We start from the raw sequence: 23592 nt of genomic DNA on the forward strand, positions 1-23592 counted from the left end.
TGAGCATACATATGTTTCTATGTGGTAATTATGGTGTTAACTGGGAAAGTACTGTCAATGAACGCCATTACAACATTACTATAATAACATAATTTTTGTGTTTCAAGATTATATATACTGATACGTCAGTGAGATGATGTCAAAACAATTCATATGAATGCAACATCAAAAACGTTTGAACGCCCCCAGTAAAGCTGTCGAGGTAGTCCGCTCACATGCTTTTGAGATAATGTCCCAAAATATGTTAGCTTTTTAGCGATTTATCAACACTTTTTTTTATCACTTCTGTATTCTGACTTTAAACTAAATGGGGAAGCGGGTGCTTTAGGTGTGGTCGTGAAAATATTTGTATAAATAATGCAACCACAATGGCTTTTTTTCTACGAATTGCTTTCGGTTTCCAGAATATGACGTCCAAAGTGGGCGGTCCACTCTCGTCGCTGTTGGGCGGGGCTGTCGGCGACCAATCAGAGCTCGAGCTGCGTATGATAACTCAGCTGTGCGGTGAGTCATCTGACAGCTGCTCGGGAATAGATGCACTTGTTGAATCAGGTCCTGAATTCAGCCGGGGGCCACAGGTTGCGCGTTAAGTCATCTGAAATCTCTGACGGACCCCTTGTAAATGAAAACACACTAAAGAACCGACTGGACTAGATCGATTTTATAACCTCACATCACCGCGAAGCAGCATTGCCAGGTGAGTTTCGTTTTGGATCAGATTTGAACACACAAAATGATGCTACAATAGAGCTTTTGTGCACCTGTCGTCCTTTTCACAAACCCACAGTAAGCGTGTGAATGGTGCTATTGAATCACACATGGGTTTGTATAGTGGACAGCAGTGATGAACAGCACCAGCATTGTAGATTATTGGCTTGATTAGCAGAGCAGAAGAATCCAAGATTAGTTCTCTTTATTGTGTGTGTCAGGGATGTTTCCCTAGAAACTAGATTTTTTAATTGCCAGTTAACAGAAAAGTGCATATTAATAACCGAATAGCAGAGCACTTTAACTCTTAAATTCTTCGATTTTATTGTCACAACATCATATATACTAATGTAATGGTTCAGTGAAAATCATGTGTAGAGATGAACTGATATTTTATATAGGTTTGTGTTCTATAAGCAAATTTTTTTTATGTTTTTTGTTATGGTTTTATTTCTGATTTAATTATATCAATACTAATAACATTCCTGCTATTAATTTTCTAAATTAATTAATTTCAATATAATTTTTTTAGTTGCTTTGCATTTATTCCATTTATTGGTAGATCTGATACTAAAGATCTGATGAGTGGTTAAGCTGAGTATTGGTTTGTTACTAGTGTGTACAGTAGAACATAATATACATACACAATATTTACCCTATGCATAGTATACATATTAATAACATGCATAATGTGCAGCAGTATAACTTGTAATTGCAGCATGCAGCTCACATAATCCTTCTGCAAAATGCACTAACTGGTAAAGGATTCACATTTAAGTTCTACAGTTTAATAATGAATTTAGTAAAGAAGGTGGCAGCAAGCCGCCCACGTTGTGGTATGTTTTGTGCCAAGCTTATCTGTGAAAATGTCAAGCTGCCAAGGAGGGACAATCCCACATGTTGCACAGATGACTACACCATTGCAGAAACCAAAGCAAGCATTGTCTTTATGGTTCTTGACATGTTTGCATGCATCTTGCCCCAGTTTGTGGCAAAGCCACCAGTCATTTTTAGACCACTACTGAGTGACGCCCTGACATTTAGCCCCACCTTTGGCATGGGAAGTTGCACTCTGGGTCGTGCAGGTTGTGTTATTCTCGGGTCACATGCTGGGTGTGACGTGTACCAGCTGTTTCACGGCCAGCTGTAGATGCATCCCTCCTTCCATCTCTGTGCAACCTCAACAGCATGTGGTTAATGGTTTAAAACACAATTGTTTAGTCACAACAATTAATGCACTTATAAGGATAGTTCACCGAAAAATGAACTCGCCCTCAAGTTGTTCCGAACCTGTTTCTGTGTTCTGCTGAATAGAAAGGTGGATATTTGCAAATCTATTGTTCCAAATATGTTCCTTTGTGTTCAACAGAAGAAATTCATACAGGTATGAAACTACTTGAGGGAGAGTAAATGATGCTAGAATTTTCATTTTTGAGTGAACTGTCCCTTTAATGCATTTCCGAACGATGCTCAAATCGAACCCGTCAACGTAGTGAATGCAAGACTCAAACCCGTGGATCTGTTCAGTAATAGAAACTGCTGATAAGTGAATGTCTGCAGGTTACTGAGTCTTTTTGTTTGTCTGTTGTGTCAGCAGGACAGGTGTTTTGATGTCTGCACAGCGATTGTCTCTCTGGCCATGTCTGCGTACTGCCCTGAGCTGCGGGGTTCTCATGCTGGCTGCTCTGCCAGACTTAACCACAGGTTTGAAGATTTCCTTTCAGCATGCCACATCTTCCTCTTCCAGATAGCAGCCACTAACTTCCTGTGAAAGCCGCTTGTAAAGATAGACAAATTATAATTTTAGCAATAATCGCTTATGAAACTTTGTATACATTTTTTTTATTCAAAGTTTGGGGGGCAGTAATATTTTTATTCGAAAGAAATTAATAGTTTTATTCAGCAAGGATGCATTTTAGTTGATTGACAGTAAACTTGATAAAATGTACTACGGTAACAAATATAAAGCAGGACAACTCTTGTCAATATTGATAATAATGTTTCTTGAGCACCAAATCACCATATTGGAATGATTTCCGAAGGATCATGTGACTTTTAAAACTGGAGTAATGATGCTGAAAATTCAGAAATAAGAAATAAGTGACATTTTTAAATATTTTAAAACAGAAGATTGTCAGGGTTGTACTGCTGTCCTGATCATAATAATAAAAAAGATTCAAAAAAGAAAACATTTTATTAATTATTATATTTTAGCTATGAATATAAATATTATTAGTTTGGTATTGTTACTTATCAACATTTGAAAAATGTTCTCCACTAGAATCATGTTGTGCAACCAACATGCAGAAAAAATATAAAATGGCAAATTGTATCATAGATGCATCAAATGGTGTAAATGTTTCATAACCATATAAAACCAACATGCATATGAAATGGCTGAAATTTATCTTCGTGTCTTATGTAGCTTTTTTGTTTTTATTTTAAGGCAAGAATTGCTCCCACCCAATCATCCCTGAGCATGGAGGTTTCCGCTGTGAACCCTCTCCCTGTCGTGGCTTTCCCCAAAAGAGCATCATACGCTTCTTCTGCGAGCCCGGCTACACTCTTCCCAAACGCCACCATTGGTCAAAGTGTCAACATGGGGAATGGCATCCAAAAATGCCCACCTGTAAGAGACTAGGTAAGAGAAAAGAAAAAATGGAGTTGCATTTGCTTGTGCCGGAATACCAGCCATTGCATCCCAACCATTTACTGTCTTTCGAAGTAGGAGACTTATGCAAAAGACTGGATGCAGCGTGTGCTGACATATCAGACTATTTCCTCTTGCATCAGATATCCAATAGTTCTGCATTCTGAATGAAGCAAATGTGTTGAGGAAGGAATTACATAAGCACAACCATTAATAAATGACCTAAATAGGGACCTGGTAGGGAAGTAAAGTCCTATACCAAGGAGGGGAGAAACCATGATACTTCATTCACCGCACTCACTTCCTTGTCTGAGCCGAAACATATCACGAGAGGAAACCAACAGCTTGTGCAGGAAGTTAGCAAAGTCACCAAACTAACCAGTATTACTTTTTCTGTGATGCATGTAAAGCCTTCGGAAAATGTTTGCATCATAGAATCCGAATCAAAGGATGTAAACATGTCACTCAACCACTTATTCCAAAAAACATGCTTGGCATCCGGCCTTAAATTGCATGTCAGTACTTTTTCAGGCTATTTGACGGAAGTCTTTAAATGGTTTGTGTGTGTTTCTATTTTTTTTTTTTTTTTACAGAGGGTCATGCTGAACAACAAGAAAAAATAGTCAATTCTATCCCAAGCGTGGCTACGACTGCTATTGGAGTGTCCATCTTCCTTCTCACAACAACAGCCTGTTTGGTCATCAAATCCCGTCTACTCTCCTGCCGAACGCAACGGTATGCCGTTAAACTAGTCCAAAAAAGGTTGCAAAAGCAATGAATTGCACACAACAGTTAAAATGTTTGGGGTCAGCAAGAATTTAAAAAAAATTACTATTCAGCAGGGATGCATTAAAATATGCAAGCTTGTTTCCACCACTAAATAAAAAAATAAAAAGGTAATTGTGACTTATCTCAGACTTTTTTCTCAGAATTGCGAGTTACGCAATTGTGAATTACAAAGTAAGAATTGCATGTTATGAAGTCAGAATTGCGAGATATAGTCACAATTGTGACTTTTTATCTCGCAGTTTATCTCAAGTTTTTATCACGCAATTCTGACTTTATATCTCGCAATTCTGACTTTATAACTCGCAATTCTGACTTTATATCTCGCAATTCTGACTTTATAACTCGCAATTCTGACTTTACAACCCGCAATTCTGACTTTACAACTCGCAATTCTGACTTTATAACTCACAATTCTGACTTTACAACCCGCAATTCTGACTTTACAACCCGCAATTCTGACTTTACAACTCGCAATTCTGACTTTACAACCCGCAATTCTGACTTTACAACCCGCAATTCTGACTTTACATCTCGCAATTCTGACTTTACAACCCGCAATTCTGACTTTATAACTCACAATTCTGACTTTACAACCCGCAATTCTGACTTTACAACTCGCAATTCTGACTTTATAACTCACAATTCTGACTTTACAACCCGCAATTCTGACTTTACAACCCGCAATTCTGACTTTACAACTCGCAATTCTGACTTTACAACCCGCAATTCTGACTTTACAACCCGCAATTCTGACTTTACATCTCGCAATTCTGACTTTACAACCCGCAATTCTGACTTTACAACTCGCAATTCTGACTTTACAACCCGCAATTCTGACTTTACAACCCGCAATTCTGACTTTACAACCCGCAATTCTGACTTTACAACCCGCAATTCTGACTTTACAACTCGCAATTCTGACTTTACATCTCGCAATTCTGACTTTATAACTCGCAATTCTGACGTTACAACTTGCAATTCTGACTTTACAACCCGCAATTCTGACTTTATAACTCGCAATTCTGACTTTACATCTCGCAATTAAAATAAAAAATAAATGTAATTGCAACTTTTTATCGCACAATTCTGAGAAAAAAAAGTCAGAATTGTTAGATAAAAAGTCGCAATTACATTTATTTTTTATTTCATGGCGGAAACAAGCTTCCATATTAAAATGATCAAAAGTGACAGAAATCTTTTGTAACATTATAAATTATAAAGGCTATTATTTTTGACCTTTCTATTCATCACAGAATCTTTAAATGTGTCATGGTTTCCAAAAAAATATGAAGCAGCACAACTGTTTTCAACATTGATAATAATAATGTTTCTTGAGCACCAAATCAGCATATTAGAATGATTTCTAAAGGATCATGTGACACTGAAGACTGGAGTAATGATGCTGTAAATTCAGCTTTGACGTCACAGGAATAAATTAAATTTTAAAATCTATCCAAATAGAAAACAAAATGGTAGTGTAACCACCAGATACACATTAACTGTTGCGTCTTTCTCATCAGGCGTTCCTCAGACCAGTTGGACCTTGTGGTAGATGGTTTACCTGTATCTCTTCCCACATATGAGGAGGCAATCTACAGCAGTTGGGGCCAGCGACTCCCGCCGTTCCGCGGACCCACTCAGCTCCTGCTGGCCCAGGACGCATCAGAACACAGTCCACTGACTTCGCTCATACGGTCCGATTTGAGTCGTCGCACAGACACAGCCAATCAGAGCATAGAGACTCCACCGCCACCTTATGAAGAGGTCCAATCACGATCCAGAGACACTGGGAATGACAGTGACGAACGGGCTTTGCAAAGTGCACTTTCTGATGATAAAAACAACTAATTACTAGACTATAAATGAACTCACCTTTAGACTTTTGATTGTTAATTTTTTCCTTGCACAGTCCTTGTGACTTTTCTTTCAAACTTCGATTGTGGATTCATCCTTTTGTGGCTTAAAACACCAGTAAAAAAACTGGTGCAAATGTTTCGCAACGACCTTATTGGTCAGATATATTTGGTTTTCTTTGGTGACCTGCTGCAGTATTCATTTATGTCAATGTTTTCACTGACCAAGCTGGAGATGTGGCTATCGTCTCCCCTCCGTGAGGGGAAACAAGGTGTTCAAGGGGACTTTTATGATTGATGAATGACTTTTATTTAATAATGTAGGTATTGCAGCTATATCTGTGAGGATGAGATGCTGTGCAGTTAAATTTTAGGGGTGATGACTTAAGATTAGCATGGAAAGAATATGATTCCTTTGACTGATACCTGACCTTTCACCTCATTCTGTGTTTTTTCAGAGCATTTAGATTGCTTGAATGTCATAGCCAGACTGAGATTGTGCCTGTTGACTGATGAATTGTAGTATATATGATTTTATTCTGAATCCTTCCACCTGTATAGATCTATCTGTTGTTGAATATTGCGTTAATATATAGAACAGGGCAATTGACTTGAAGTATGCTTGCTGAATGGACATTGAATGTGTTTTTGTGTTTATATTTTTCATTTATCATTTTATGATATGTAACATTTACATCTTGTATATAGTTCTGCACAAATAGAGTATGTAAAATTAATAATTATACATTTTTAAAACTTTATGAATGGAATGTTTGCTATTAAAAATGATTTTAAATCTTTCTTGGGTTTTTGAATGGTGTTTAATACATATACTTTGAGATTATCGTAGGATGATCCTCACAACATTTTCAGTGGTTTATTTGGTGTGGTTAATAACAGCAGGTTTAACAGCTCTAATACAGTATTAAGCTTGTTAAAAGTTATCAAGATCGTTTTTTTCAGACAGATCAATGTTGGCTAAAGCATGACACATAAGAGGATCACAAGGAACTTGTGTTATAGAAGAAGAAAAGGAAAGCAAGACACATACACACTTACATTTGACCTATATAAACACTCTGAGATATGCTTGCTTTGGGCCTTTATTTAGTCGGTAGATCGTGTAATGATAAACAGGATTCCCGACTCTGCAAACATAGTAGCTATTCAAATAAATTAAATATAGTAAAACAATCAACAAAACTTTCAGTCATTTCGTTCAATCTAGGGCAAACTGAGGTGAAACTTAACATTGCCCAGTTGTTTACAGAATATTCTTGCAAAAGAGGTCATGTCGCAAATTATTTATCGACATAAGTACACTCTCACCTTGTAGAGTCTTGGCAGTAAGCCTTGTCTCCATCTTGAGGTCGAACGCAGTACTGCACACACATACTGGGAAAAAACGGGTGTTTTGTGTTTAATATTAATCTCTATTGGAGATAGTTGGAACATAGTGTCTGCTGGTTGCCACATAAGCAAAATAATACAACAATCTTTTATGCATTAGTGCAATATGTAATGTTTCTGCACTAAAATATCAAAAAACCACTAGGCCAGTGTTATATATTTTGTTCCCTTGAGTACTTACAATATCCTAAATGTTTCCAACTACTTGTAAATCGTGAGAAAATTGCAATTTTAACCAAGGCTCCTGGACGTGTGAGGAGTCGCCTGTCAATTGCGTCATACCCTCCTTACCCTCGGTTTCCGGTTTTATTTTGTAGAAACCATGGAAACGCCAAGACGTTTTAAAATATTACACGTTTTAATAGACAAGGGAACATCTGTTTATATATATATATATATATATATATATATATATATATATATATATATATATATATATAGACAGAAAACTAACTGTTATATAGCTTAACACGTTTAGTCTTTTTTCGATGTATCATGCTTTACCATGCCTCAGAGAAAAACACTATTTTGTCAAGTAGCTAACATAACAATCAGATGCAGCTTTATTTTTAGTAACAGCAATACAGAATTTTCTCCATCATACAGTATGTTTTAAAATTGCAAACTGTAATTTTGACCTTCAACCATCTGGAGGCCACTTAAGTCCACTATAAGGAGAATAATCCTGGAATGTTTTCATCAAAAACCTCAATTTCTTTTCAGCTGAAGAAAGAAGGACATGGACATCTTGGATAACATGGGGGGTGAGTAAATTATCAGGAAAATTTTATTTGAAAGTGAACTAATCCTTTAACATGTAAGGCGACCCCTGGTGTATGTAGATAGAATTGGCTCATTCTTAGGTAATAAAAACATAATGGCTTTATACACCACTGAAAACATAGTTATGTATATTAATATTGCATTTCTGTCAACAGGTCCTCTTAAAATTTATACATTGCACCTTTAAATAATCAAGATGAATATGTTGATGTCCGTTTACAATAGTACACAACACGTTTTGAAAGCATTTAAAATGTTTTATTTCTTTGTCAGATAATACAAGGTATTCATACATTGGAAATAAATGATGCAAAAATACACAAAGTAACATACACAAAAAGTTTAAGTTTTCAGAAGAACTGTTATCCATATGAGAAGGCATGTGTCTTATTGGACACCATTTGAATAAGGCCCCTTAAGTGGCGTCTGTCCTAGCTACAGAAATCAGGGGAATATAACTTCACAGCCCACTGAAAAAAAGCACCACAAATAATCATGTATGCCACTATTTAACAAAGTATCTGCTGCATAAAAGAGGATCAAGAAACAAGATTGCTTTGCTGTGAATGCTTTCAAGCAATTTACTAGTACATTTGTCGTTTTAGCATCTCATATTATGATTCAAAAAGACATCAGTTAATATGACAGCAGTATCAACACCATAGCCTTTTTTTTTTTTAAAACAGATCATTTGACATTAGAAGTGACACAAACAGAAAACAGTAATAATTGTAGTTCAACACCAAAGACACATAGTATAGATTCACTTACAAGTTGTAATTGCAAAAGTATATAAAATGCTTTATAAAAATCAGATGATCACTGATAGAGTATTTGTTGCGTTTGTCAGCTATGGCCTCAGTGAATAATCTAACTCAAAAGCATGATCACATCGACTTAAAATCAGCCTAACCCATGATTCTAGCACTAAACAGAACCACTGTAAGAAATCACCCCGAAAAGCTTCTTTCAGAAAAACTTACAGTCAAATGAGGTTATGCTTGAAGAAATGGGATTTATAGGTTTAGATTAAGGCTACAAGTGGTAGAACAACATTTTAACACCATTTCTAACATATCCTGACCAGTTTAGCTTCGATTTCGACCCCCTTTTGGCCACATTTGTGCTTTGGAAGAAACTGGACTGAACGTCAGGGGCAACTGGAGCACCATTATTTTTTTGCTATCTACTGACGAATCTAAATTCAGAGTCTCTGCTGAGAATGGGCATGGGTTCACAAGTTCATAACCAATGACTATATTATACTAATTCTATTAACTAAAGTCTATTTTAACTACTCTTCATTATAGTATTGGGGCAAAAAATATGTGTATCATTAAAAAACAAAACAAAACAAAAAAACAAAAAAAAAAAAATGTAAAAAAATGTTTAGGCCAATTATCCTCCTGTGTTTTGTGCGTAAAACATCACTCTTTGAAATACATGTTAAGCTGATACATGTTGAGCGCAAAGAGGGTTATTCGTAACCCTCCCTGTTTAGCGGTCACTGTTTTTGCTGAGAATTCATCCACATTGTTTATTCTTCAAGTAAGGGACGACATGGTTTCAGCAACAGGTCGCATTAAGTCAGGTGGGCGTGATAGGAAGGTGTCCTTCATGAGAGCTGTTAATGAGAAAATAAAGCTAATGAGTTAGCTTTTACAAATTAACTTTATCTTCAACAGGACTTTTTAAAAAAAGTGGTCGCATACCTGCTGTATCACATAACGCCTGCGCTCCGCCCAGTAACGGGTCCCTGTCGGTCAAAAGCTGACATCGCTTTTGAGGTGGTGGTTCAAATTCTTCCGAAGCATCGTCGGACAAGCCATTCTGCCAGCAAAAACAAAACAAAAATCACAATTTTAAACATTTTCTATACCAAGTGTTTTGTGTGAATAAAGTTTAAAAGGTGAAGGCCCAAAAATTACATTTGTCCTTCCTTACCAGTAATGTGTGGCTGAGCAGAAGCTGTTCCTCTATGGAGCTGCTCATCTGTTTCCTCTCCCATTTGGCAGCCAGAACAGGAATGTCATCCTCCTCATCATCTTCTAAACATCTATTTTGGAGAACGACATAGAATGGGACAATAAAATATCCACTATTATACACTACTCTTTAAAAGTTTTGTTTTTTAAGAAATGAAAACTTATGCAGAAAAGATGAATTAAATTGATCAAAAGTAACAGTAAATAATTTATAATGTTACAAAAGCTTTCTATTTATCATAAACATCTTAAATGTTTCTTGAGCAGCAAATCAGCATACTGGAATGATTTCTGAAGGATAATGTGACACTGAAGACTGGAGTAATAAATGGCTTTCTAAAATGTATTTAAATAGAAAAAAAAGGTATTGCAAAGTGTAATAATATTTCACAATATTACTGTTTTTACTGTATTTTGATCAAATATATGCAACCTTTGTGAGCATAAGAGGAAAAAATAAAAAATTTCAAAAAAAAAAAAAAAAAAAAACCCATCAGACCATAGCTTCTGAACGATAGTGCATGTTATCATAATCGTCTTGAAGATACAATCTGAATGTTTCAATTAAGTTATGTTGAAATCATCATCAACATCTGAAAGCTCCTTTATCATCCTTACCGTTTCCTTGAAGAGTTGGTTAGCATTTCTGAAGATGCAGCCATTTCACTCTGGGGCAGGAAGGTCAACTGGAAGTCATCATCCATGGAGATATATGGAGCTAGCATGTCCAAATCAATCTCATCCATAGCCTGTCAGAGAATGAACGTATTAAACACCCATGACTTCTCTCTCAAATGTGTCTAAAACATCTCAGAAGGCATCTAAAAATCATTTTGAGAACTACCTCTGACTGTCCTTTCAGAGTTACACTCTCTTCAGGTTTGAGGGCGAAGAACTTCTCTACCCCTTCCATCTCCATGGGCAGCTCTTCAGCAGGGCTCTAAAACAGACCCTTAAATGTCAGATCAACCGTTTAAACCAACAAAGCTACCCAGACAAACATAAAATCTCGTATTTACCGCAGCAGGTGGAGATTTGGTGGGTCTGTCGAATATTGGAGAAAGGAGCTGGCGGAGTTCAGGCGTACAGAGGTCCTGAGGGCATTCTGGGACACTGTTGGGACTAGATGGACGGCAGAAGGACAACTCCACACCCTCTGTGAATAACACAAAGCAATATTAGGATCTCATTAGATTTTTCTAAAAATCTCCAACCAAATTGATTTTGGAGGACCAAAATCACAAACATTCCTGTTCTGTAGGAAAGCATGATTGCGAGCACCTGTTAGGGAAATGATAGCGTCTCCAGAGTGAGGTGCCAGCTGCAGCAACTCCTCTGGGTTCTCCTTCATCTGGAGGAAGAGCTTCGCAGTGCTGCTCTCCTCCATGTCTGAGTCCTCTTCTTCCTCCTCTTCCTTCTCCTCCTCCTCCTCCTCCACCTTCTCCAGCACACTTAGCTTCTCTGCTTTGGGTTTTGGTTTCTGACAAGTCTGTTCCAACGAGAACACAACATCTGCCTCTTCCACGCCACTGCCAGAAAGAGAGAAACAAGAATTACTCCTTCATTCACACCAGGGTTTTCAAATATTTTTGTAGCTTGGGAAAAAAAAAAAAAAAAAAAAAAAAAAATTAACTGAAATAAAATGAAATATAAAAATAATTTAAACTTAATATAAACACTGTTAATTGTCACTTTGTTTATTTATGGCCTTTTTACTAATCAATATAAATCAGGTATCATTCGAAAGCTTAAGCACTCAAAATTCATCTTGTGAAAACTTTCAAACTTGTTTAGACATATGGCTTTGCTTTTCTAGCAATTTTAGGGTACATTAACATGACAACAATGTAGTAAAAATGGAAAAGTTTTCATTTTGCATTTTTCTTACACAGACGACAGTGTTGTCAAAATGACCCCCATTCACACATCCGTGAAAACGATTGAAACCGCTGTATTATTATTGCCAGGCCAGTAGTTGGCGATGTCACTTTGTAAAAACAAAACAAAAAAAAAAACCTATGCGCCTATAGACAGACCATGTAATGCACAATTTAGGTTTTTTTTTTTCACAAATTGGCATTTTTGTAGTTCACACGAAGACAATAATGGTATCATTTTCAAAAACTTGCACTTTGAAACTCATTTTTAAAAGTTTGGCATTTTGGGGCCTAAAAACACACTGTTGTGTAAATGAACGGCCAACGACTCGTTAAAATATGCATATAAAATATATTTTTTGTATAAAATAAATGTTTAGCTCAGTACATTTGCTTTACAGTAAATTACAGTACAGTAAAACAAGTGAAAGTAAATGCTTTCACTTGTCTTTCTTGAAATACAGACCTATGGTTGGTTGCCTTTTAATGAACTATTTAAGTTTAGATCAATGCTCAATAAGTGTGTTCACAGGTGAAACAGCATTTCTAATTACTTATTTTAAGTTGAAAAACTAACATTACCAAAACTGAAAAAAAATAATAATAATAATAATAAAAAAAAAAAAATATCCATAATAAAAATGACAAAATTACTAAAACTAAAATTGGAATGAGAACAGAAATTATAATAACAACAACAACTACTAATTCAAAACATTAATAGTATATTAATGATATCAAAATAAAACTAACTCACACTGGCCAAACAATGATAGACCTTGATCTAGCAAAAAAACAGGACAAGAAACAAATGTTACACAGAGTCAGACTGAGCTACCTGAGGATAAAGTTGAGGCAGACCACAGCCTCGGGTTGAGAAGTCCTGCTGTTGTAGAGGACAGTGGCTTGAGTCTCAGTCCAGATAAATCCTCCATTCTTAGCCAGGAAGCGGTAATGGCTGGTGCACACTTGGCCCTTGGAGAACACTACAAGTACAAAGGAAAAAGATGAGGAAGAGTTTAGCATTGGTCATTTTTTCCTTCTATGAAAGAAAACATCAACATACAAAACATTGTTATTGAGGATATTGTCACAGAATTTTCAGCAAATTAAATTCACTGGTTGTGGTTATAGTTGAGACTGAATGTATTATAAAAAATAAAAAGAGACCAAGATATCAGAAAAGAACGAAGAAAAAAAAAAATTAAACTTACAGATGTGTAAACTCCTGGTCACATGATCAAAATCAAGGGCGTGATAAAACTCATAGGCAGACCGGCCAATCAGATCATCAGGTTGGTATCCAACAAGCTCAGTGACTCTGTGAACACAGAGAGCAGTCCATCAATATTTCAAGTCTCCAAACTTATATTAAAATACAATTTTTTTTCCAAAAAACATCCATAGTATGAATAACTAATCAGTAATTACACATTTAAACTTCATGAACCATTTGACAGACGCAGTTCAGTAAATGAGTCAGACTTTGGTTCATAAAGTTTTCTTCTGACTGATTCAATGAGTATTTGTCACTCTGAATAGGTAACTTGTATGAGTCTTTTATTAGCTGTTTTTTAAATGAATCATTCCAAGAGTCATTTTTTTGTGAATCCAACTACACTGGTCTTGCATATACGTTTGTCTTTATGTTTGTTTTTGCATGAAGCTTGAGAGGACAATTCTTGTCATTATTTTGGATCATTTTTCATCTCATAACATTCAATTAAAACTGCAATTTCACATTCACTGTTGTGGTGTCTGATCCCAACAGTGAGACTATAAATATACTGTGCTCTAAGTGCAAGCTGAGAGAAAAACACAGGAAACTCAAGTCACACACTTTCTGACACCATGAATGAAATCCGTCTTCAGCCGTCACACGTACGCATTTCAAAAACAGACAGTGAGAATAAAACGTCTGCAGCTACAAGATAATTAGGTTTAATTAGTAATGTGAGATTAACTCACTGTATGTGAGTAATATTAAACCGTGAGTAGGAAGATGAATTTGGACACTTTGCAGCGCTGTTTTAAAGAGATGAACTGAGCATACTCCTACACAGAGAAACTCAGCTGACCCTCTCGACTCGAGTCATCAGACACTACGCTCTCAAGAGCCATTTTAACTTTTACGACCTTTGAGTGTGTGTTGCATACATCCAAGAGGATATGCACAAGCATGCATTTCTGCATTTCTACACATCTTACCGTCCGTCGCATTGTGTGAAAGTCAGGTCCATGCTATGGCGTGTGAGGAAAGTGCTGCTGTCAAGTGGGAATTCAACGCTGGAGGGGTGAGGAATTGGCTCACACAGCAATGTCAGGAAGCTGCCAGCAGGGAGCGAGGTCTCGTCATCACCGCTGAACGTCTGCATGTGTCCTGTGCAATGAAGGACCTGTGAGAAGAAATTGAAAAATGCTATTTAAAAAGGACATATAACAAAATTATAAAGTTAGTCCAATCAAGTTCAAAAGTTTGGTGCTTTTTTTTCTCCTCAATTAAGCGAGGATGCCTCAAATTTATCAAATGTGACAGTAAAGGCTTTTAAAAAGTTAAAAAGACCTGGCATGAACATTCCTCCACACCAAAGATACGTTTACACAACAACGTGGGTGTCCAAAAATGCATAAAAAGTTTTATGCTTAAAACGGTGTCATGTAAACGGCCCCTAAAGTCTGTCATGCTGCCATTATCCTGTGAGGTTCAGAGGAGTTCATTTGAACAGGCTGGGATGGGTTGCACTTCCAGTCCCTCCTACGCTGATATTGGGTGTTGACATTTTACCAGAACACATAATAACAAATCCCTAACCATCTAAACAGCACAAGGGATAGGCGTGACTTCTGCCTTAGCTGAAGGACACAGTGTTCCTGCATTCATTTACAGGACGAGACTGCGTGCACTGCTTTTAAAGTCATTATCAAAGTTTGAGGGTCAGTTTTGAAAGAAATTAATGGTTTTATTCAGCAAGGATGCATTAAATTGTTCAAAAGGTGACAGTAAAGACGTATAATGTTACAAAAGATTTCCATTTCAAATAAATGCTGTTTTGAATCATGGTTTCCACAAAAATATTAAGCAGCACAACTATGTTTTTTTGTTTTTTTGCGCACCAAATGAGAATATTAGAATGATTTGTGAAGGATCATGTGACACTTAAGACTGGAGTAATGATGCTGAAAATCCAGCTATGCATCACAGGAATAAATGACATTTTAATACATATTCAACTATATTTTACAATATTACTTTTCAAATAAATGCAGCCTTGGTGAGCAGATGAGATTGCTTTCAAAAAATAAAAAAAAATAAAATCTTACAGAACCTATACAGAAGTGTATATATTTTGAGTTCAGACGGTTTACAATTTCACACAGACTGTTTGTTCATTTCTCAACAAAATACACATGACAAAGATTGCAACAGTGCGTGCGAAGCAAGTGGTCAAGCTGGACCAGTGCCTTCTGTCTTGGCATTAAATGTAGTTGGACCTCTGCCTTCTGCGTATTTGTGTCCTGTTTTATGCGCTCATGGGACCTGACCCCATAGCTCAACAAAGAGCCAAGCTGATGTGAAGCAGTAATACTGATACAGTTCTGCATACCCTTCAGAGCAATCTACACCCGCTAAAAATTAGCTAACAGGTGCTGTGTGTGAAAATAGCAAAAGGAAGTCCAACACCAGTAATGATTAAACCATGTCATGTCATCACATTTTTAATAAAAACAAAACTGGTGAGCAGTGCATGTGAATACACACTGTAGAGTTGCAATTTTGTGAGTTTGAATGTAGTTTGGGTCATTTACAATCTTTAACTCATTGAAAACAGTTTATGTACCTTCCAGTTTGCAGACTTGATATTAACTGTTCTTCCTGTGTGGGTGAGTGTGCTCTTCATCCGAAGGAAAAAATTATGTTCTGCCAACTTCTCTGTCTTTTTCTTTGAAATACCTGAGGAAGAAAAATTCTCCTGGTCAGTCTCAAACATGTTCAGTAACTTCATAAAACAATTCACTTAACAGTAAATATCCTTTGGGCTAGAAATCTTTTATCACCTGGTCTTGTGGTGAGGATGTCTCGCAATTCTTCTTGGTCACAGGGATGAACAAACTCATACACACTCTGTCCAAGCAGCTCCAGCTGTACAACAACATATCAAAATTTTAAATCTCTTCAAAACAATACCATAACACTAGAGACATGATTTAAAAAAAAGAATGAAAAGAGAAAACGTTTACATTCCTCCAAAATAATGTCATACATGTGACCAACTTTATTTTTCTTCATGTACTACATACTTAAAAATTTAGAATATGCATTAGACTGACTCCCAGATATGAGTCACCTGAACATGTTTCAGCTTAGATGAACTCTATAACTGTAAAAAAGAGTGAATGTAGGTCATCTGTATGAGATTACATGTCCTTTCCAACAAGTCACCCACTATCATTCTTTAAATGCCTTCACAGTAACATGAAATTATATACATTTCTTGCTTTTTAGTTGTCTAAATAATTTTATTACATAATATCATATACGTCTTCATCGTCATATCTGTTAGATTTCAGTACTAATCAACCTCTTATCATTGCATTAGTACTAACCTACATAAAAACACTAATTCCCTCCTGGCAGATTACAGCACAAAAACACACAAGACTGCATGTGCTCCCTCAGGAATGGATCTATTCTAAGGGATCTTGTCACACACGTAACCTGAACATTGCCTCATACCACAGGGGAGGAATCCAAAGTGATACCATTCTTGAGCCACAGGTCTCCATACTGCAGCCAGCATGTCTAAAATGCTCCACATTGTGGAATTAATACTGTGGGGGTTTTATGCAGTATGCACTCACCTGTGTTATGCCGATGTATTTGCTGACACTCTCTGAGAGGAAAATCATGTCCCCTTCCTCAGTCATCACCAGAATAAAGCCAGCCAGTGCCTGCTGATAAAAGCCATCAGTGGGATTCTCCGTTTCCTCAGTCTTTGTTTTGGTTGGACCCACTGGATGTGACAAAAAACAAATATTAGCACTAGAATATATTTGCCAAAGGAAAAGTATTTGGACAAGTTCCTACATGAACTATATACACAAAATGTTTTTTTTCCTAAAGAAGTGAACACTTTTATTCTGCCAGGATGCATTAAATTGATCAACAGTGACAGTAAAGACATTTATAATGTTACAAAAGATTTCTATTTCAAATAAATGCTGTTCTTTTAAAATAATCTTAAAAGTATCACTGTTTACACAAAAATGTTAAGCAGCACAACTGTTGATAATGTCTATTGAGCACCAAATCAGCATATTAGAACCATTTCTGAAGCATCATGTGACACTAAAAACTGGAGTAATGATGCTGAAAATTCAGCTTTGCATCCCAAGAAATAAAATGCATTTTAAAATATATTCAAATATAAAAGTTATTGTAAATTGTAATAATATTTCACAATATTTCTGTTTTTTGATCAAATAAATGAATACATCCAAACACAGTACCAGTATTATTTATAATGCCAAAAAAAACACTGAACTAGATTTATTATTTGATCAAGCTTGTCTTTATATTTTGAGTGTTTGGTTTCAAAATGCCTTTAGAATTTCAATGTTTTCATGCATCTGGCATCCATTAATTGCCTGCACAAACACACTGTGGTCAGCGCAAACCAGGTTTATCCTTCTTGAACCTTACCCCAAATTCAACAAAATTCTCTTTTTCAGTTTGCCCACAGTCTTTGAACAACTTCTTTCTACCGTCAACAACCCCCAGCATGATTATATTTAGTTGCACTCATTACTGACATTTAAAATAGTTTTCCCCCCTGCTGTCCACAATCCCATTGAAACAGACCTGCGACTCATTTTTGGGTTTTTTGAACCAACTGAGAAGTACTACAACACATCATACAATTTCCTGCATGATTTCAGCTGAACCCACCAGATTGGATCAAGCGGTTCATGCGCAGATAGCTGAGCGTCACCCTCATGATGGCAGCTTTGTCCAGGTGGGAGGTGATGCGCCGTGGAAGGGGTAGCGAGTGCGCCAGCTCGTAAAACACCTCAGTCTCCTGACTCCTCCTACAGCGTGCCGCGTCACGAGAACGCACCTTCCGCTGTTCCAAACTGGGCCTGAATAAGAAAAAAAACAAGAAAAAAAAAAAACAAACTTAATGACCAAATTAAGAATATCCAATCCATGTAGAGAAGCCAAAATTAGAAAATAACATTTTTGTAATGACATATCCTAGTATAAAAGTTTTTTTTTTTAAATAAAAGATTTTTCTTTCCACAGGTTTTTCTTCATTCAAAAATTAGGACAACAAAAACACTACATTCTCTCCATATCTTACATCTTGTTCTCTATTCCTCAAAGTTTTCCAAGCTGTAATTGGTGTGTTCTAGCACTCTGTGTATCCCGGTCTTGCCAAAAGAGAGTCCCAGATAAACTTTAAAATGAAGGGAAGGGAAAGCCCTCACTCCAGTTCCCCTCCTCCACATGCCTTAAGTATGTAGAACTCCGGGTCGTTTATGACATTAAAGTGTGTTCCACAGCCCTCCCCCTGGCTTCCTATCCCTCCCAGCCCTCAGTCTGTGACCTCCTTTGTGCTCTGTAGAGGACAGAACTCTGCTGACCCCTGCCATTCCACATTAATGGTTGCCAAACTCGCAACGCAGGTTTTACGAACATTAAGAACGTAATTAGCAAAACTATCTGCACTCACTTATTTGTTTTGTCAGGTTATTTTTGTGTAAAACAGTGTTGTTGTTGTTTTTCAGGATTCTTTGATGACAATTCAATTTAATGCACCTTTGCTGAATATGTTTTTTTTTCTCTTTTTCAAAACTGACCCCAAACTTTGATAAAGACTTTTTTCCTGTAGTCAAACATTTCCTTTAGATAGAGTACTGGATTAGCCTTTCTGCTATCAGAACATAATTAGCAAGGAATTGATTTACTGCGTTATTGTATTTCATGGTGCAGTAAACAGGACAGAAACGTGCACAGCATGTCTGCCCAAGTTTCATTCGGCACGTAGTCTGTGGTCAGTCAAGTTAGTGTACTTTGGTAAAGAAAAACATTCCTCTCCCAAATGACATGTAATGTTCTCAAAAAAAAAAAAACAGAGGAATAAGTCTGTATAAGGACAGGATAAACAGTCATGTATCGCCGTCCTGAATCAAAATGACTATTTGTAACCACATGACCAATATATAACATAAGGGCATAAACCATAAAGCTGCACAATTAATCACTGCAAAAAAACAAAAAAAAACACAGTATCATTATTTCTGTGTTAAAATAATTCATATTATCACAGAAGTACTAGGATAAAAGTTTATGGTTCAGATATAAACACTGACGTCTACGGTAGTGATTACAATAGAGTAAATCACCTTTTGAAAGTAGTTTGATACAAATAAAGACTGTATGAAGGACATTAATCATTACATCATTAGGTGGCGACAAGTGACTTTAAATGTGTTTGTCATTGAATCATTTATTCAAGAGATTGGTTCAAAAATGCTGATTCATCAAGTAATGAAACAAAAGAAATCTTTATGAGTGAGTCATTGAATCATTCACTCAAACAATTAAAATCAAATCAAATATTATACATATATATATATATATATAATATTATATTAGACTGTAGCAATTGACATTTTGTTAGAACCTCTAGTAAATTACATGCTATTTTGTTTAGTTGTTGTCCATTCAGAATCATGGGACAATTGTGATCTCTAGATTAAACAAAGAAATTGTGAATTCATCCAGAACCATGCAGCTCTACAACCATATCAAGACAGCGATTGAAGAACAGATTTGGTGATTTAGTAAGTCATTCATCATCTCACAGAAATATTACTCTTAACTTCAAACTTAAAACATTCAAATGAAGAGTAAAGTCCTAAAGTATAACAATCAATGGAAACCTGCCAATGCATGCTAGCATGTGGTTTTGTGTGTCTACACAAATTAACAAGCTGTCAACATTTGCAAGTCTTTATTTCACATATAAAACCACCATTTGACTAAAAGTCAAATAAAACAATAAAACACCTTTTTGTTATTTGAGCGATGAAAAAAAGAAAAAAAAAAAGAAAAGATTACTATGATGATCTTTGTACAAAACATAAATCTTATCAAGATGGAACTCAGCAAGTTTTAGGTCAGAACAAAAAGCTAAATCTGAGACAAGCTGAAGCAAGACCCAGCATCCAATTTCAAGCCCCAGGCGACCACATAAGATTACACAATAATCCGCTCTCAGCCGGTGGTCACTGTGGGAGAAACTCGTACAGAATGACCATTACAAACACCTTCCCCAACCCCTTCTAAAAATAACGCACAGAAAGAACTCATCCATCACATTCATGACAACATTGGAAATTATTTGTTCTGTGGGACATTTAAAAAAAAAAAAAAGTGCCTTTTTTAACAGATTTTGGGCTTTGCATATTCTGGGAATGTATTAGTAGGATAAACTGGTTGTTCTGCACATTGCAATCCAATTAGTGAGTAATAAGATCAAGAGAGAATTATATTTCAAGTCCTTAAAGGGATAGTTCACCCAAAAATAAATTCTTTTCTCAGCCTCAAGTTGTTCTAAATCAGTATAAATTGTTATTCTTCTGAACACAAAAGAAGATATTTGGAAGAATGTTTGTATCCAAGCAGATCTCTCAAACTCTGATAGTCTAAAAGCGGTGCATGCAGTCTTGTTCCAAAGCTCTTGCAAATGAATGCAGGAACACTGTGTCCTTCAGCCACGTCACAACAGTCACGCCCATCCCTTGTGCTGTTTAGATGGTTAGGGATTTACACTGAGTGTTATTATGTGTTCTGGTAAAATGTCAACACCCAATATTAGCGTAGGAGGGACTGGAAGTGCAGTGCAACCCATCCCAGCCTGTTCAAATGAACTCCTCTGAACCTCACAGGACAATGGCAGCATGACAGACTTTAGTGGGAAGGAATGTTCATGTCAGATGTTACACTGATATTAATCTGGCGGTACATCAGGATATGAAGCTGTATGACCTGTGATATTTACACCAATTTACATTTACAACATTCCCTATAACACAGGGGTGTCCAAAGTCCGGCTCGGAGATACATTTCAAGAAAAAAAAAAAAAAAGTCAGAACTGTGAGATGTAAACTCGCAATTGCAAGAAAAAAAGTTAGAATTGTGAGATAAGAAGTCGCAATTACCTTTTTTTTAAGTATTTTTTTTTTTGGTGGCGAAAACCGGCTTCCATACGGACTCGTTCCAGTTGCTCTGCTGAGACGCATGCATTTCCCTAGACTGACTGAGCGAGCGAGAGTGAGTGTACGAGAGGTTCAGCGAAGTTCGTTTGCACGGTGATGGGCGGGGGAGACTATGAGAGCTATGACATGTAAGGCTGAACAATATCAGTATCATGCATTCATACGAGAAAAGGTTTTGAGAGTTTGCCATCTCATGTAGGTCATTTCAGTAACACAGTGTTCTCTTTGCAAAATTTTAAGTGGTTATGCAGTACATTTGAAGCAGATTTACCTTACTGTAAAAACAAATCTAGATGAACATCTCAATGTACACTAATGTTCAAAAGATGAGGTTTTAATGTTTTTGAAATAAGTCTCTCATGCTCACCAAGACTGCATTTATTTGATCAAAACATACAGTAAAACAGTAATACTATGTAATATTATTACAATTTAAAATAACAGTTTTCTATTCAAATATAATGCACAATGTAATATTTCCTGTGATTTTTCAGCATCATTACTCCAGTCTTCAGTGTCACATGATCCTTCAGAAATCATTCTAATATGCAGATTTGGTGCTCAAGAAACATTTCTTATGATTATCAATGTTGAAAACAGTAATATTAATATTATATATTAAATATTAACTTAATATTTTTGTGGAAACCCTGATTTAAAAAAAAAATAATAAAAAAAAAATCAGGATACTTTAATGAATAGGAACTTCAAAATAACAGAATTTATTTAAAATAAAAATCGGCATTACAACGCTCAACCTTGCCTTTAAAAATAAAAAAATCATTGCAAAGTAACAACATCAATGTTTCCATATGAGAAAAGGTCTTGAGAGTTTGTTTACTCATATAGGTTGTTTCAGGAACACAGTGTTCTCTTTGCAAACTCTTGGTGGATATGCAATAAATTTGCAGCAGATTTACATTAATGTCAATCGTCAACCCTGTGGTTTAAGTCAGTTGGTCAGACAAGTGCTATGTTATGTTTGTTTTCTATAGGATTGCTTCTTTGACTCTTTGGACTCGCTCCAGCTACTCTGCTGAGACACATGCAGTTCCCTGGCCTGACTGAGCAAGCGGTTCAGCAAAGTTTGTTTGCACGGTGATGGGAGGGGGAGACTAGGAGAGCTATGCCAAGAGTAAGGTTGAACACAGGCAGTATCAAGACAGCAGAGAACAAAATGTACTCGGGACTCTACTTCATTCTGAAAGTGTGTGCATCATTTCCTTCAGATATGTAGGCGGTTTACAGAAATACTTTTAGGAAGTCTTGCAGTGTGACGTGCAGTACTCCTTTTTAAAGAGCATTTCGATCATACTTTTATAAATATTGTGCAAGTCGCTTCATGACCTACTTTATATTAAGTGTCTTTTTACTACTAACTTAAACTACTACTACTACTAACTAATTTAAATTGATACAATGTCTGAATGTAATTACATCTGTAATAAACTTCTACAAAACAATAACATTGTACAAAACAATAAATGTATTTTTGATGCAAGTATATAACACCTAAAATATGTTCATAAAATTGTTTAGAGAATACACAATGCTCTCATAATGAAAGATCAAAGTTATTTTTGCTAGTTATAATCAAATATGTTAAGCTACAGCAGCTTCTTTTGCATAAAAAAAGAGGAACAACATTAGTTGTTTTAACACAGATAAGCCTTCCATTTTAAGGCAATCTGATGAAAAATGGATTAAATATTTAATGGATTTTCAAGCATTATTTCACTATAGTGTGAATTCAAGCAATTTGGTCACTCTTTGAATGTCATATTAATGTCAATAAGTGGCACAATTTACCTGAATTCACCCTTTACGTGTCCTTACGCCTTTAAAACTGCTCATTCAGCCTACTGAATGTATAAGCGTTGACCAGATTTCTTAATGAAACAACAACCATTATAAACAAACAGCTTCTGACATGGATTGTGCAAGATTGTGGTCCCCTAGAACAAAGGTGTAGCGCCATTACAGGACTTTATCATTCTGACTGTGTAAAAGAAAAGCAGTTTATTGACCATGTGGTCCTGAAGACCACTCGGTCCTGTTTTTATTGTCTGAAGACATTACTGAAGCTCAGCTGGTACAAAACTATCACTTTAAGAGTTCAGAGCCTCTGGTTTAGTATTATAAATGGTATATTTACAATAAAACCGACAACCTATTGTCTTTACAAATTTATCTAAAAAACAAACACTCCAGACAAATAAAGCACAAACCCCCCTCAAAAGCTCATATCAATCTAG

General features: G+C 36.2%; 2 protein-coding genes across 5 annotated transcripts in view; one reads left to right on the forward strand and one right to left on the reverse strand.

Moving 5' to 3' along the window:
• The first annotated feature begins 389 nt into the window (after positions 1-389).
• On the forward strand, positions 390-6800 carry zgc:152863 (uncharacterized protein LOC562658 homolog). Of its 2 annotated transcripts, none has more exons than XM_067364700.1 (5): positions 390-697; positions 2303-2412; positions 3155-3349; positions 3952-4093; positions 5668-6800. In XM_067364700.1, exons 2-5 carry the CDS (start codon positions 2319-2321, stop codon positions 5993-5995), a joined length of 759 nt encoding a protein of 252 aa, XP_067220801.1. In that variant the 5' UTR covers positions 390-697; positions 2303-2318; the 3' UTR covers positions 5996-6800. The 2 variants fall into 2 exon arrangements, with proteins under 2 accessions (XP_067220801.1, XP_067220800.1); XM_067364699.1 differs by having other exon boundaries at positions 394-697; positions 2306-2412.
• Positions 6801-8432: 1632 nt separating this feature from the next.
• Positions 8433-23592, reverse strand: part of hif1al (hypoxia inducible factor 1 subunit alpha, like) — a 15503-nt gene continuing 343 nt past the window's right edge. The window contains exons 1-15 of one of the 3 annotated variants that reach the window (XM_067364696.1): positions 21281-21433; positions 18003-18193; positions 16916-17067; positions 16112-16196; positions 15895-16007; positions 14264-14451; positions 13270-13376; positions 12894-13041; positions 11460-11707; positions 11198-11334; positions 11023-11118; positions 10797-10927; positions 10138-10249; positions 9906-10023; positions 8433-9817 (exon numbers count right to left, since the gene is read on the reverse strand). In XM_067364696.1, coding sequence (XP_067220797.1) covers positions 9738-9817; positions 9906-10023; positions 10138-10249; positions 10797-10927; positions 11023-11118; positions 11198-11334; positions 11460-11707; positions 12894-13041; positions 13270-13376; positions 14264-14451; positions 15895-16007; positions 16112-16196; positions 16916-17067; positions 18003-18193; positions 21281-21327 — 1953 coding nt within the window. In that variant the 5' untranslated portion in view covers positions 21328-21433 and the 3' untranslated portion in view covers positions 8433-9737. Of the gene's footprint in view, positions 9818-9905; positions 10024-10137; positions 10250-10796; positions 10928-11022; positions 11119-11197; positions 11335-11459; positions 11708-12893; positions 13042-13269; positions 13377-14263; positions 14452-15894; positions 16008-16111; positions 16197-16915; positions 17068-18002; positions 18194-18414; positions 18561-21280; positions 21434-23592 lie in introns of those variants that run through there. The other 2 variants (XM_067364698.1, XM_067364697.1) reach the window with 2 other exon arrangements.

The sequence above is a fragment of the Chanodichthys erythropterus genome, chromosome 17 (genome assembly GCF_024489055.1).
Source record: "Chanodichthys erythropterus isolate Z2021 chromosome 17, ASM2448905v1, whole genome shotgun sequence".
NCBI classification, from domain to species: Eukaryota; Metazoa; Chordata; class Actinopteri; order Cypriniformes; family Xenocyprididae; genus Chanodichthys; species Chanodichthys erythropterus.